At 52.7% G+C, this 15,275-nt stretch overlaps 1 protein-coding gene across 1 annotated transcript in view; it reads right to left on the reverse strand.

Annotated features, from left to right (window-relative positions):
• Positions 1-4,214: 4,214 nt before the first annotated feature.
• The window catches only part of TNPO3 (transportin 3), an 82,994-nt gene continuing 71,933 nt past the window's right edge, over positions 4,215-15,275 (reverse strand). The window contains 6 exon segments of the mRNA XM_073328965.1: positions 4,215-5,266; positions 6,519-6,609; positions 10,911-11,023; positions 11,781-11,948; positions 12,593-12,749; positions 13,429-13,523. Coding sequence (XP_073185066.1) covers positions 6,549-6,609; positions 10,911-11,023; positions 11,781-11,948; positions 12,593-12,749; positions 13,429-13,523 — 594 coding nt within the window. The 3' untranslated portion in view covers positions 4,215-5,266; positions 6,519-6,548.

Genomic DNA, 15,275 nt, shown 5'->3' on the forward strand with positions numbered 1-15,275 from the left:
CGCGGGGCGTGTGTGAGGCTTCTTCTGATGGGGGCCGGGGGAGAGGACAGGAAGGGAGCCGGCCCGATGAGCGTTCAGCGTAGGGAAAAGCACACGCTGAGCCCCCAGCCCAGAGCTCCTGCGCTCACCGAAACGCGCGCCCCCCCCCCCCCAGGGGGAGAGGAGCTAGAGTGTAGCAAGCCCAGGCCTAAGGGCCCGCCCGGGGCTTGGCCGGCCGGGACCACGGGCAGCCTTTGACCGGCGGATTCTCTGCCTGCCTCAGCAGCCAGGGCGCGCGTGCAGGCCCAGCCGACCGCCTGCAGCCGTGTGCGCGTCGGAAACTGACCAAACCGCCCCGGTTCGGGCTCCAGCACAGTGGCTGGGGCGGGGCCCTGCTGCTCCCCAGCCTAGCCAGGCCCCCAGGGAGCCGAAGCCGGGTTAGTTGCAGCCAGGAGTCTGAAGTGTTAATGACTTGGCAGCTGCCGGGCAGGTTAGCCCCCTCTTTACCATTTGTAGCTGCTGGGCCGTAACCTCCTCAGCAGCGGGGTGCTTCCCCCCGAGTTTGTCACGGCTGCGGCACCGGCTGCCTGACTGAACAAGTGGGGCTGAAAAAGCCCCAGCAGGCACAGCGGTGTCTACGTTCCCTTCCCCGCGGCTTTGGCCTGGTCAGTTTTAGAGGCCAGGCAACAGCCCTTCCTTTGAGACAGGCCCCTGCTTGGACGCTGGGCTCGGCGGGGTTTCCGCAGACCCCGACTGCTCTGGCTGCGGCCGAGCGCCTGTGGAGACGTTTTAAGCCGTTTGCCTCAGGGTAGAGCATCATGCAAAGCACGTGTCCCTACGTACCAAACCCCCAGCGGAGCAGGACACGGGCCGACCAGCCAGCCCATGCCTGTATTGGCAGCTAGACAGCAGGGTGCCTGGTACACAAACCTGGGGTCGGACAGTCCTGGTGTCCCCGAGTGATGCTCTGGGCCTGCTCCCTATGAAGCCAGGCAGGACTCTGGGGGAGCAGCCTGTCTGCAGGACACACAGCTCACCTGGCTTCCACCTTCCTGGGTCTGACCTCAGAGCATTCAGCATCCTCTGCCCTCCGTGCGCTTCCCCCAGCGAGTCTGCCCAGGTGGGGTCGGGGGGGGGCAGAGGGTCCTGCCCCCCAACACCACAGTCAGACGGGACTCTCAGCCAGCCAGGAAAACAGAAGCTTTATTTGACGACAGGAACGTGGTCTAACAGAGCTTGTAGGTGCAGAGAACAGGACCCCCTCAGCCGGGTCCATTTTGGGGGGCAGTGAGCCAGACAACCACGTCTGCACTTCACTCCTCCTCCCCCTCCAGCCCCTCCTCCTCTGGGCTTTGTCCCTTTCCCAGGCCAGGAGGGCACCGGATTCCTTTGTTCTCCCACCCTTTAGTTCTCACCTTGCAGGGGGGAAGGCCCAGGCCATCAGGTGCCAGGAGACAGAGTGTCGGCCATTTCTGTACCCTGGCCCTGTGCTCTGCAACAATTACCCCCCCTTATCCCACCACCTAGAGACTTGTAAATGCAGAGGGTCTGGTTACCTTTCCTTGGCTGATGGAGGGCAGGAAGATGGGCAAACATAACGGCCATACTGGGTCAGACCAAAGGTCCATCTAGCCCAGTATCCTGTCTTCCAACAGTGGCCAATGCCAGGTGCCCCAGAGGGAATGAACAGAACAGAGAATCAGCAAGTGATCCATCCCCTGTCACCCATTCCCAGCTCCTGGCAAACAGAGGCTAGTGACGCCATCCCTGTCCATTCTGGCTAATAGCCATTGATGGCCCTATCCTCTATGAATTTAGCTAGTTCTTTTTTGAACCCCATTATAGTTTTGGTCTTCACAACATCCTCTGGCAAGGAGTTCCACAGGTTGACTGTGTTGTGTGAAGAAATACTTCCTTGTTTGATTTAAACCTGCTGCCTATTAACTTCATTTGGTGACCCCTGGTTCTTGTGTTTGAAGATTAAATAACACTCCCTTATTTACTTTCACCACACCAGTCATGATTTTATAGACCTCAATCATATCTCCGCTCAGTCGTCTCTTTACCAAGCTGAAAAGTCCCAGTCTTATTAATCCCTCCTCATACGGAAGCTGTTCCATGCCCCTAATCATTTTTGTTGCCCTTTTCTGAACCTTTTCCAATTCCAATATATCTTTTTAGAGATGGGGAGACCACATCTGCATGCAGGATTCAAGCTGTGGGCGAACCATGGATTTGTAGAGAGGCAACGTGCTATTTTCTGTCTTATCTATCCCTTTCTTGATGATTCTGTTGGCTTTTTTTTTTGACTGCCCTTTTTTAAAAATTGGCCTCACATTAGCTGTCCTCCAGTCATCTGGTGCAGAAGCTGATTTACATGATCGGTTACAGGCGACAGTTAGTAGTTCTGCAGTGTCACATTTGAGTTCCTTCAGAACTCTTGGGTGATACCATCTGGTCCTGGTAACTTTACTGTTTAGTTTATCAATTTGTTCCAAAACCTCCTCTATTGACACCTCAGTCTGGGACAGTTCCTCACATCTGTCACCTAAAAAGAATGGCTCAGGTTTGGGAATCTCCCTCACATCCTCAGCCCTGAAGACCAATGCAGAGAATTCATTTAGTTTCTCTGCAATGGCCTCATCAGCCTTGAGTGCTCCTTTAGCATCTTGATGGGCCAGTGACACCCCCCCCCCCCCAAGTTGGTTTGTAGGCTTCCTGCTTCTGACAGACTTAAAATTTTTTGCTATTACTTTTGAAGTCTTTGGCTAGCTGTTCTTCAAATTCTTTTTTGGCCTTCCTAATTCTATTTTTACCCTTCACTTGTCAGAGTTTATGCTCCTATTTTCCTTACTAGGATTTAACTTCCACTTTTTAAAGGACGCCTTTTGCCTCTCACTGCTTCTTTTACTTTGTTGTTTAGCCATGGTGGCTCTTCTGTGGTTCTCTCACTGTTTTTCAATTTGGGGAAAACATTTAAATTGAGCCTCTATTACGGTGCCTTTCAAATTTCCATGCAGCTTGCAGGGATTTCACTTTCGGCGCTGGACCTTTTAATTTCTGTTTAACCTCATTTTTGTGTCGTTCCCCTTTCTGAAATTAAATGCTACGAAGCCTGAGCCTAGCAAAGTCAGTGGCAAATGAGCACCAGCTGGCACTGCCAAACACCCTGGGTGGATGACAGTTGATGTTCAGTGCACATGGGCCCTGTGCTGGCCAGCTGAGGGAACTACTCACCAGCACCTCCGAGCACAGACCTACGATTCCAAAAGATGAAAGCCCTAAGCCAGGCACGTTCACTGCCTTTTAGCCCTGGGCAGGGCAGGGCAGGGCAGTTCCAGCCATATGGCCCTGCAGGCAAGTGTCAAGGAGAAGAGCTATAGATTTGCTGCTTGGGTAGTATTTAATTGTGGCTCATTCAGCCACGATGGCCTAGCATATAAACCTTTACCAGGCTCCTTTGAGCAGTCCCAGGCTGCTGTATTGTTAACTAGATCTCTGGCTGCAGGAGAGAACCTTGCTCACCAATACGTTGCATGGGAAGCTCACCTGGTGCTTATGAGTCTCACACCGCGGCTCGCTTTGACTAGCCGGCTGGTACAGCGTGGGGGCCTTGAAGGCACGCTGCTTTTACACAACGGACACCAGAAGGCAATGAAATGGCGGTCACGCTCAATCACCCTGCTCAGAAGCTCGCTGCAGTGCAATTAAAAAAAAAAGGCACCTTGACTCTGATCCTCTTTGGTCGTTTACTTATTAAGTCATAAAATCCAGCAATTCCCACCAGACCTGGCCTGCATTAGTGCGAAGTAGGGAGGCTGCAGGGTAATTTCAAAAGGTACGACCTAGGATTACAGCGAGAGCACAGCAATACAGCCAGGTTAGTGAATGCTACTGTGCCAATCAGCGTGCAAGGGAGAAGCGAATTCTCTTCCTCAAGTAGCAGGAGCCAAGGTGGCTGGAGAAGAGGGTTAAACTGGGATTGAGTCTTGTGACTAAAGCACTGAAAATTAAATATCACGGCACTTGGCACAGTCCCTTCCAACCGGTTACTACAATCCGCCTTCGCTGGTACTACCCTTTAAGGGTAACGGGGTCTTGCTGCCAGTTGAAGCACGCGGACAGATCCTACGGTTACCGGGATTTCGGAGCCAGGGCAGCAGCCGGGGGCAGTCCCGCTCCTCGCCGGAGGCGTCCAGACTGGTTCAACAGCCAGAGACATGAGGCACAAAACCGACATTTTAATTTTTTAATTTATTTTTTTGTTTTTTTCGTTTGTCTTGTTCTCGAGATGGCTACAACACCAGACGGAACAGCATGCGCTCAATTCTAACGCCTGCACAGGGTCTCGGGTCTTGTCAATGTAAGATTCCCCAGGGAGTCGTTTCCAAATCTGTTGAGTAAAATAGTCAGCCCCGTCACTGCGACCTCGAGAGCCCTTCTCCTCTCTCCCCCTCACAGTAAAAAACCCAAAGAAAACCAAATTTAAAAAAAAAAAAAAGAACCAAACTAAAAAAAGAAAAATATATATAATATATAACAGTCTATCGCAGGCGGTTTCTCCTCCCGGAGGCCGACAGATTGATGGCATCAGATTTAGCGAGGGGGGTGCGTAAAGAGGGCAGGGTGGGGTAAGTTTAAACTTCCAGAGCTCTGGAAGTGCGCTCCACAGGGGCGACCAGCGGGATCCCCACGGTGCTGTGTGGGGGAACCCACTCCTCCGGATTGCTCTTTTAGAAGGGGTAAGGGGGAGTGGAGGGAGCTCGGGGAGTTCCGGAAGTGGGCTAAAAACCTGGGTGCCTTCCCCCCTCCCAGTGCAGACAAGGGGTTTTGCTAGGTGTGTATTTTTAATCCCCACGGTTTCCTTAAGTAAATTTTATTTTATTTTTCATTTCACAGAAAGTTTTCTACTTTGTTTGGTGTTTTTTTTTTTGTTTTTTTTTTTGTTTTTTTTTGCTACCAGGCAATTTTTTTTCCCATTCTTGTTTCATTTCTCTCTCTCTCTCTTTTTTTTTTTTATTTTTTTGTTTTTTTTAAAGCGAGTCCATCAGGAAAGCAGCGTCCCCCCCACGATGCCGTAGGTCCGGCTGCAGCCATCTTTAGTCAGGTTGAGTTGCCCTCCCACTCACACCCAGTAACGTCACTGGCTTGTTCTGGCGGGGGTGCGTCTCTTCGGGTTTGACGATGCGCACTAGAGTGAGTGAAAGCCCTCGGCCACAATGAAGTCTGCTGATTGTGGGACATTCTTGGTTTTGTTATTTCCTGTCTTCTAAATAAAAAGACATTCCTGGAGGGGGACAGAAAGCAGAGTCAGGATTTCCAGAGCAAGGCGATTTATGGCTACGAAGAGAGGCTCCCACCTGCCCCAAAGAGCTCACCGCCTAGAGAGACGCTCTGGACTCCCGAGTGCCACAGGGCCCAGTTTACTGCTGGAAATACAGAGTAACTCCACGGCTGCGACAGAGCCCAGAGGCTGAAAGTTGCACCGAAGGCACTAAACAAAGCTTTTATGGTCTTTAATTGAGTGTTGGTGAACAACAGTCCTGGGATGAGCTTCTCTAGCCACATGGACAGCAGCAATGCCCGAACCTGCCCCCTAGCCAACATGACTCTCTCCTGACCTGAAAGGCCCCCTCGAGGAGGATGGATTTAGAGCTTGGTCTATTTGCAGAGACCAAGGAGTGCTGCTGATTTGTCACCCATCCATTGGGAACTCCCACTGAGTTTCATACTGACAATCAAGCTGCCCTCAGATGCTCAAGACGACTCATCCATCTGGGCTGAATTGGAACGTGCAGCCTTGATGTGAAAGACCCCATTATCCCAAGCTGTCACCGGCCCTTTACAGATGAAACAGCTGCTGAAGCTAACAACTGGGGGGTGCCAGCAGGTGAGGGCAGCTCTAAGTCAGCAGGGCCACATTGCACACATCACCTCTGGCTAGAAACCCTGGCTTCCCACCAGCCAGCACTCTGAGGCCCAGCAGGGCTTTCACAGATTGCCGTCCCCCTGCCTTCTGGGACAGCAAATGGCCTCAGGAGTCCATCACCCACAGGGTGCTGGATTATTTTGTCCATCAACCCCTGGCTGTGCATTGGCTCCATGGCACATGCCAGAGAAACGCTCCAGAGGTAGCTACTCCCTTTGGTTACATGTGCAACACCTGGTAGCCGGTGTCCGGGGATGGGCTCAGCGTGTGGGCTCAGGGTGAGAACGCAGATTGCGTCTGAAGTCGAGGGTTTTCACACATCGGCCACTGACCAGCCTTTCACCCCAGACATGGCCTAGGATGGATTCACTTCGATACATGGGCCTCAGGCTGTCTTCTCCACCACGGTGACCCAGGATTCTCACAACCAGCCCCCTCTTGGCATTTCTCAGAGTCACCGCTCTTACCACCCGCTGGCAACCAAGGGGTTAATTTGTGCTACAGGCCCCAACCCTGCCCTCCCTGAAGTCGGGGACAGCTCAACCAGCAGGGTGCCCTTGCTGGGAGGTGTCCACCGGACCTGGAGCGCGACCAGACAGCATCTACTAACCTGGAGACAGGCACAGAGTGGGCGCGCAAGCTATCGAAACAAGCGGGTGAAGTCCCTCAGGGCCCAGCACACTTGTTTACATTCCTCAGCACTGAAAGACAAGGGTGGCTGTTAGGGGAAGGGAAGATCCAGGCCCTTGCCAGGGAAGGCTGAGTTGAAGCAGAAGCTGGGAGATGCTACAGGAAGTCAGGCCTGTGCAGGCCCCTCGTTCCCCCCGACACAGACAGCAGCGGGCTGCGTCACAGCTGCCGATTTCCCACCTTAGCGACCTGGGGCCGAGCGTGAACTTTACCGACCCTCCAGGGAAGTGTCTGAACACTCAGGCAGCCTGACCGGGCTTCAGCGAGGACACACTGGGTGCGATCGTGTGGTCCCAGCACAGGACTGGGGGTCAGGGGCTCCCGGGCGCTGGCGTGAGTGTTTCAGTTTTCCTACAGGCAAAGAAGGAACGCTGCCTGCTGCCTCCCAAGAAGGGCTGGGAGGACCAGGCTGCAGAGATGAGAAAGCTAAGCAGGAAAACATCCAACCGAGAAGGGGCCTTGATAGAATCCCAGAATGACAAGGGCCCTGGCCCAGCTCCGGGCCTCTGACTTTCTGACTGACGGCGACACAAGGCTGGCGTTTCACAAGGGCGTGAAAGAGCTGGAGGAACAGGCCGGGCCATGCTGAGGTGATCTGCCCCTTTACCGCTGGGGGGGGGAACAACGCCCATGTGCAGGCCCGGGCAGAGCCAGCAGCCCAGGCAACCTGGAGCTGCTGAGTCACAGGGCAGAGAAGACCAAGGTGAGTGTTTGAGGGCAACGTACAGGCCTGTGAAAGCCCAGTGGGCGGAAGGAATCCCAGAGCTCGTCCTGCTTCGGAGCAGGGCAGCCAGTCACCTAACTCCCTGCGGTTTCCCTCCTCCATGTGACACTGCATGGACTCACGGAAGAGGAGAGAAAGCGATGGAAAAGGAGGGGACTCTAGACCCCAGCTGGGGCTTTCTGGCATTCCTGATCACTCGGGACACAGACTGCGGCCTCGGTTTGCACAGAGCTCTCATGGGCTTGGAAAGTCAAGAGCGGATTCTTCCCCCAGGAAACCCAGCCCAGATACGCTGCACAGGCCCTGGCGGAAGGACCCCCACTTGTGTGCAGCCCGCCCACAGGATGAAGGGGAAATCACCAGAAATCAAAGGGTTAATGGGGGTGGCGGGGCTGGGAAGGGTCACGAAGCCTCCAGGGAACAAGCTCCTTCCAACCACCAGTTATGTACCAACACTGCACAATTCGAGCATTAGCCTGCTAAACCCAGGACTGTGAGTTCAATCCTTGAGGGGGCCATTTGGGATCTGGGGGCTGGTCCTGCTTTGAGCGGGGGGTTGGACTAGATACCTCCTGAGGTCCCTTCCAGCCCTGATATTCTGTGATTCTAAGTAAGCAGGGCTGAAGGGCACTAAGGAACCAGAGTGCTTGCAGCACATACCGCAACAGAACAGCCAGACACCACGGTGAGGGGCACGTAACAATCAGTTCTGGAGTGTAGTTGGTTTAGAACAGGAGGCAAAGAACAATATCCAACTGAACTCCTCTTCCTCGCCTAGCCTGGGCAGCAGAATGGAACTGCCCAGTTTAAGAACATAAGAACGGCCTTACTGGGTCAGCCCAATGGCCCATTTAGCCCAGTGTCCTCCTTCCGACAGTGGCCAGTACAAGAGCTTCAGGGGGAGTGAACAGAATAGAGCAATTTTACAGAGATACATCCATCTTCCCCTCCCAGCTTCTAGCAGTCGGATGCTTAAAGTCATCCAGAACATGGGGTTACATCCCTGACCACCATAGCTAATAGCCACTGATGGACCTATCCTCCATGAACTTATCTAGTTCATTTTTGAACCCAGTTATACTGCTGGTCATCACACATCCCACGGCAATGAGTTCCACAGGTTGTGTGTTGTGTGAAAAAGTACTACTTGTTTGCATTAAACCTGCTGCCTATTCATTTCATCGGTGACCCCTAGTTTTTTTTGTTTTGTTTTTATTGTGGGTGAGGGTAAATAACTCCTCTATTCACCTTTCCTGCACCAATCATGATTTTACAGACCCTCTATCATAACCCCCCTAAATCATCTCTTTTCTAAGGTGAACAGTCCCTGTTTTTTTCCGTCTCTCCTTGTACAGAAGCCATTCCACACCCTCAGTCATCTGTGTTGCCCTTCTCTGAACCTTCTCCAGTTCCACTCAGACAGCGTGACCAGAACTGGACACAGTATTCAAGGTGTGGGCGCACCATGGATTTATAGAATAGCATTCGGATATTTTGTCTTATTTTTCATTCCTTTCCTAATAGTTCTTAACACTTCATTCGCTTTTTTTGACTGCTGCTGTGCGTTGAGCTGAAGTTTTCAGAGAACTAGCCATGATCCCACCAAGATCTCTTCCTTGAGTGGTAACAGCTAATTTAGAACCCGCCATTAGATACATGTAGGTGGGATTATGTTTTCCCATGTGCATTACTTTGCACTTATCAGTGTTGAATTTCATCTGCCAGTTTGTTGCCCATCACCCAGTTTTGTGAGAACCCTTTGTAACTCATTGCAATCTGCTTTGGACTTAACTATCTCGAGTAATTTTGTATCGCCTGCAAACTTTGCCACTTCACTGTTTGCTCCCTTTTCCAGATCATCAATGAATATGTTGAACAGCACAGGTCCCTGTACAGACCTCTGGGGGACCCCACTATTTCCCTCTCTCCAGACCATTTATTCCTACCCTTTGTTTCCTATCTCTTAGCCCGTTACTGTTCTAGGAGAGGACCTTCTCTTATCCCAGGACAACTTAATTTCCTTAAGTGCCTTTGGTGAGGGGCCTTGTCAAAAGGTTTTCTAAAAAACCATGTACACTATATCCCCTGGATCCCCCATACCCACATGATCATTGATTCCCTCAACAAATTTGAATAGTTTAGTGCTTGGGCAGGACGCTGGAGCTACCCAAATGTCTGAGAGCTGCAGGGGTCACAGAGGCAATGAGTAAGCTCTCAAAGATGAGCAAGTCAAAGGGATACCAGGCCGTGGAATTGATCGCTGACCCAAAGCATTCTCTTAAAACCAAGAGAAACTGACATCTATTCCAAATGATGGACCTCGCTACCCAAATGGCAGAGCAGCATCTTCACTCAATGCCTTGTAATCAGACACCTCCATTGCTTGAGATAACGGGAGCACCCAAGCAATCCACTTGCAGAGAGTTCTATCAGACATCAAGGCCAACATTTTCAAACATGGAGGCTCTCAAATTCCCATCTCAACATGGGACGTTATTTTCAGAGGGGCTGAGTCATCACAGCTCCCACTGAGTCAACCTCTCGGAGAAGCCAAGTCACAGGCATCAATCCTTTCACAGTCACAGAATCCGGGGCCACCTGTGCCAAGGCAGAGACTCCAGGTTAAACAATCAGTGCTTCGGTTTTCAGGACAATCACAGGGACAATCTGCGTTGTAAATGACAGGGATTGGGTCAGTAGCTAGCTGACTGGCCAAGTGACTGGAATCGTGTGGCCTAGCTGTCGGAGCTCTGGAACAACTCAGGTCTAACCCTGGCAGCTGCAGGCTCCCTCTGTGACTTGTAAATGGAAGATCAGTCTTTCCTCACAGGAGCGGGATGCGTGCATACGGGGCTATATCATTTATAAGTATTATTCCCGTTAGTTGATGCTTTGTGGTCTTGCTCATCTGTAAGAGCTTTTCCACTCGTTGCCTCAGTGACCCAAAGTGCAGGGGCTGACAGCAGGGGGCAGGTTGATTCTAAGTTTACCTTTAACGCTTACATAACAAAGGAGGATTTTAGATTGGCCCCTGGGTTTTACCAGCGGAGAGCCTGCAAGTACCACAGAGCACTCTCAGCACAAGAAGCACCATGGCAGACTCCTGGGCCGCTGGCTTTAGTGGAGGTACTAATTCTTTGTAAGGGACACCTCTGGCAGCCCTTGTAGAACAATGCAGATGATCGCTGCATTTGGGGTCAGGAAGGATTTCCCCCCAGGTCAAATTGGCAGAGCCCCTGGGGGGTTTCACCTTCCTCTGCAGCCCGGGGCGCTTGTTGATTTCAATTAAAGTATATAGTGGATTCAAGGTAACTTGAAGCCTTTAAACCATGATGTGAGGACTTCAGTAACTCAGCCAGAGGTTATGGGTCTATTACAGGAGGGGGCGGCTGAGGTTCTGTGGCCTGCGATGTGCAGGAGGTCAGACTAGATGACCACGATGGTCCCTTCTGGCTTAAAAAGTCTCTGACGATTGAGCGGACAGTCATACGGAACAGCCCAATGGCTGGCCCTAGATAGGTGCGTGGGGGTGACTCATGGTAACACCTGTGTGAACAAGGGCATCCTGCCAACACGGAGTTCACTCACCTAGTCACCTCCTTGTGAAAGTCCGTAAGTTGTTTGTGCGTCACTTGGATGGCTCCCCCGGTTGTTTCCTTTGGTAAACCCTTCAGTGAATTCTCTAGCCAGCGACAAAATGTCTGGAGAGGGAGGGAGGAAGGAAAAAGTTAAACATTTTATTGCTGTAAAAAGAAATCTAGACCAAGTTTGGGTTCAGGTGCTGGCAGGCCCTGCATCCCCAGGCAGCGTTGCTAGTCAGCCTGTTAGGAAAGAGGGCCTATTTTTAAGTTTCATTTTTACGCGTTGTCTTTGTACAGCCGGAATGAATCATTCCAAGCAACTACTAAACCCTGCTTGTGCCCAGATACTGCTCGGAATGATTCACAACCCAGCAGGGACAGATTCAGCTCGGGTTGAGCAAGGACTGCGTTTTGTTGCAGCGGCTATCAGCCCATAGGCACCTCAAGAGCGCAATCTTCCTGTGCTGGCTGAGAACTGAGAACCCACTTTGGAGGGAGGGTGGGGAGACAGGATCGGCGGTAAGTCTTGAAGCAGGAAGGAGTAGGAACGAAGTAGAGAGAGGGACAAGCCAGCTAGCAAGAATCACAGAGCTAAAAGCGCTGGGATTGGAGCACTTGAGGGAGGTGGAGTAGGGGGTGGGTGCTAATCTTCACCGCTGTAATTGAAGAGGAGATGCGATTTTTTTTTATTCAGGCTGGTGAAATTGACCCTGGATGTTCTGACAGCTACTAATCGCTTGCCCCACCTTTCGTTCGATCCCATCCCCTGAATCCCCCGGGCAGGCCAGTTTCTCCCCGTGCCAACACCGGGCTCAAGGCAGTCCTGCGTTAGACTTCTACTACATTTTCTTTCCAGGGGCTGCCCGGCCAACCGTACCGGCCTGTCGATCTGCATGATCTCCCAGAGCACCTCGGCTACGTCGGGCAGGGTGTAGGGCGGCAGGCAGAAGCAGCAGGTGTGCAGCAGCTGGCTCACGAGCTGCTGGCCCAGCTGGTTCATCACTTGCCCGATCAGCTCCTTCCGCAGTTCGAAGTCCTCCTCGTGCTGCAGAGGGAAGAGGGGCCGCGTGAGCAGTGCCCAGCATGGTGGCCTGGGGCACATTTCCACCTCTGCATCCCTTCCCACCTCCCAGCGCTATTTGCTCATCGAGGCCGAACTCGCTGCAGTGACCGACGCGCCGGAAAGGTAGCACCCTGGGTTCCGGTGCTGCCCGCTGGCACCGAGCAACCTGGCATAGGCAGGGCACGAACACCGGCACCAACTGCCCTATGGCCCCAGCAAGCAACAACTGGCCTTTTGTTGCACGTGGCCTGAGTGAGAGCCAGGAACCAGGCTCCTGGGGCAAGGGGCCAAGAGGAGAGACCAGGGCAGCGGCGGTTCACCCTTAGGAAGGCATTTCCTCCAGCAGAGCACTACGTGAGCGACGCTACTGGTCTGGTTAACCTGGGAACAGCACTGCAGGCTAAGGCTCCCCATGGGCAGGTGGGAGTCCAAATCTCACCTGGCTTTGAATGGTTCATCTGTCAGCTGCAATTCCAAGAGCAACACAGATAAATGCAACAAGCAAAGCAACACCCAAACCAGCCAGCCTCTCTCTCAGGTGGGGGTAAAGCTCAGCTTCCCCGAGCCGACTGGGCAGGGCCGTATGTGACCCCACCACTAGGAGAAGAAACGCTGGAATCACTCACGTCATTGGCCACCCCGGTGTGGACAAGGTCACGCAGGAATTTCATGACGCTGCAGTTTGCGTCCCGATGGTCCAGGGTGGTGGAGGCGATGGCCCACTGCAGGATGGGAATGATCACCTGGCTGCGGAGCAAGGTGATTGGGCTGCGCTGGATGAACCTGGGCAGGGCAGAGAGAGATCAGGGCGCGATCAGTGAGGTGTGAGCTAGAAGGCAGTTTTGCTTGGCAGGCTGGTTTGGACGGACGCCCCAAGGACACAGCCGCAGTGGGGTTCAGAGGAACGTTCCCTTCCCTCCAGCGCTAGTCAGAGCAAGACCCCGGAGCCTCCAGCTCCCACCGCCCTCCTGATTCACAGGCCAGCCCCAGAAGGCAACTTCCTGACTGCAAGCTGTACTGCACTGCCCCCTGCTGGAGACTAAGTTATCCTCCATGCCGACGGCTGGAACTCGAGGAACCGGGGAAAGTCCCGACCACTTCCAAATCCAAGGTCACGCTGTGCTGCAGCCAAAGCACCTACGGCAGCTACCGAGGCGCCTGGGCTGGCAGGGGACTCTGGGGGACGTGCATGTGCTGCGAGGGTGGCTTTCTTGTGACAGTTATTGACGAGCCTCGATTCGTGGGTGCAGTGGGCAGGCCGTTCTGATAGGATTGTGAACATTAACCTAAGGGTACCAGGGGTGGGGGGGGTTGCCATTTGTACAGCTTATAAATCCAAAGGAAGAGAGGGAATTAAAGATGGAAGCTCCCTCTGCCTGGGAAGCACTCAACCGCCCACTGAGTAAGGAGCAGAACCAGCCAGACGTAAAGGAGCAATCCCGTGTTTAGGCGGAGTGGTTACCTGGTGGCTAGCCGGAAGAGGTCGTCCACGGTGTCTGGGTGGTTCTGAAGGCCATTCTGCTGCTCTAGGAGCTGGAAGGTAGGCAAGCACAGTGCCTAGGAGAAGGGGTAAGGGGACTGGTTAATTAAATTAACGTACTCCATGATCTCTAGAGATGGCATGCGACACTGAGTCTGTCATAGATTCATAGATATTAAGGTCAGAAGGGACCATTATGATCATCTAATCTGACCTCCTGCACAACGCAGGCCACAGAATCACACCCACCCACTCCTGTGAAAAACCTCTCACCTATGTCTGTGCTACTGAATTCCTCAAATTGTGGTTTAAAGACTTCAAGGAGCAGAGAATCCTCCAGCAAGTGACCCGTGACCCATGCTACAGAGGAAGGCGAACAACCTCCAGGGCCTCTTCCAATCTGCCCTGGAAGAAAATTCCTTCACGACCCCAAATATGGTGATCAGCTACACCCTGAGCATGCGGGCAAGATTCATCAAATCTCAAATCTCCAATAGCCAATGAAGATAGCTTCTGGAATCCAGTTAACATGATATGAAAGGAGTCACAAATGAATACATATCAGTGTACTGAGGCAGTTGAATAAGCTACACTCTGGCTTTTTACATGGTGGGAAAAAGTACATGAGGAAACCCTAGTTAAGCTAGCCAATAAATTCCATTACCCTTTCTCCCACTTAAATATACAGGCCATCAGTTATGACATGGAAATGAGGAATTCACATTTCAATTTGTCCTCAGGGTGTAGGCAGAGAAAGGAGGGAAGACGAGACAAGGGGGCAGAGGGAAGAAGAGAGAGGGGGCATGCTCACTTTGCAGCATGCAGGCTTTTCGGATTACAATGGGGCACTGTTGCGGGGGTGTCTGGTGGTTTACAGAAGTCTGAGCTCCTAGATCCAGGTGGAAGCAAAACCGCGGAGGCAGAGCACCTGGTCGCTTAACTCTCTCCCAATTTTCCTGGTCTCCCTGAATCATTCAGACTCACCCACGCAGCCAGGAGTAATACCGCCCACACGCTTACAAATCGCCTTGCATTTATGGGGCTCAAATCACTTTACAAACATTAACTTAGCCTTAGGGCCCCGGGGAGGCAGGAATCAGTCTCCCCGTTTTAGAGACAGGAAACCTGTCCAAGGTCAAACAGTTCTGGGACACACCCAGGTGTCCTGACTCCAGCTGTGGGGCCTAAGCCATAGGACGGTCCCTTCCATGCCCGTACACAAGCAGTGCATTAGCTGGGAGGAGCAGTGAGGGTCCAGTGATGGGGCTCCATGAGCGGCCGGGGTCCCCACAAACCAGTGAGGTGTAGCTGGCGGAGCCCTGACTTCTTGGCCGCTCGCTAGCCAGCAGGTGCCAGAGATGCAGAATGGAGACAGCCAGGCTTAACCTTCACCCAGTGCTGGGAACGCATAATGCCCCAAGCACGCAGATGCTGTGTCTGAGCCAGTCACAGCTTGGGCAGTGCCTAGATCAGGGAGCGAGCTGCGCTTTTAGAAGGAACGTTATGGGTTCAGAAGCACCATCAGTTCCTTATCCCCTTCCTCCCACCGCCCCCCCACTGGGTGTTTTGATTTCCTGTGCTGGATCCATGTTTATTTACCAGCACAGGGGGCCCACGCTGGGAACCAGCACCACATCAAGGAATTTCAGGTGGGGCAGGGGCTGGTTTGGGTTTCACTGACCGGGCATTTGGCACAGTGCAGCAATCCCTGCCACTGGCACTAACCACAGCAATCGACACGAGAGAAGAGGGCATTTAAACAAAGCGTTCCTCTTTTTGGCTGTTTACACAGCTGCCGTCTGGGCGGGAGACGTGCCCCATATCAGGTC

Source organism: Lepidochelys kempii, chromosome 1, assembly GCF_965140265.1.
Source record: "Lepidochelys kempii isolate rLepKem1 chromosome 1, rLepKem1.hap2, whole genome shotgun sequence".
NCBI classification, from domain to species: Eukaryota; Metazoa; Chordata; order Testudines; family Cheloniidae; genus Lepidochelys; species Lepidochelys kempii.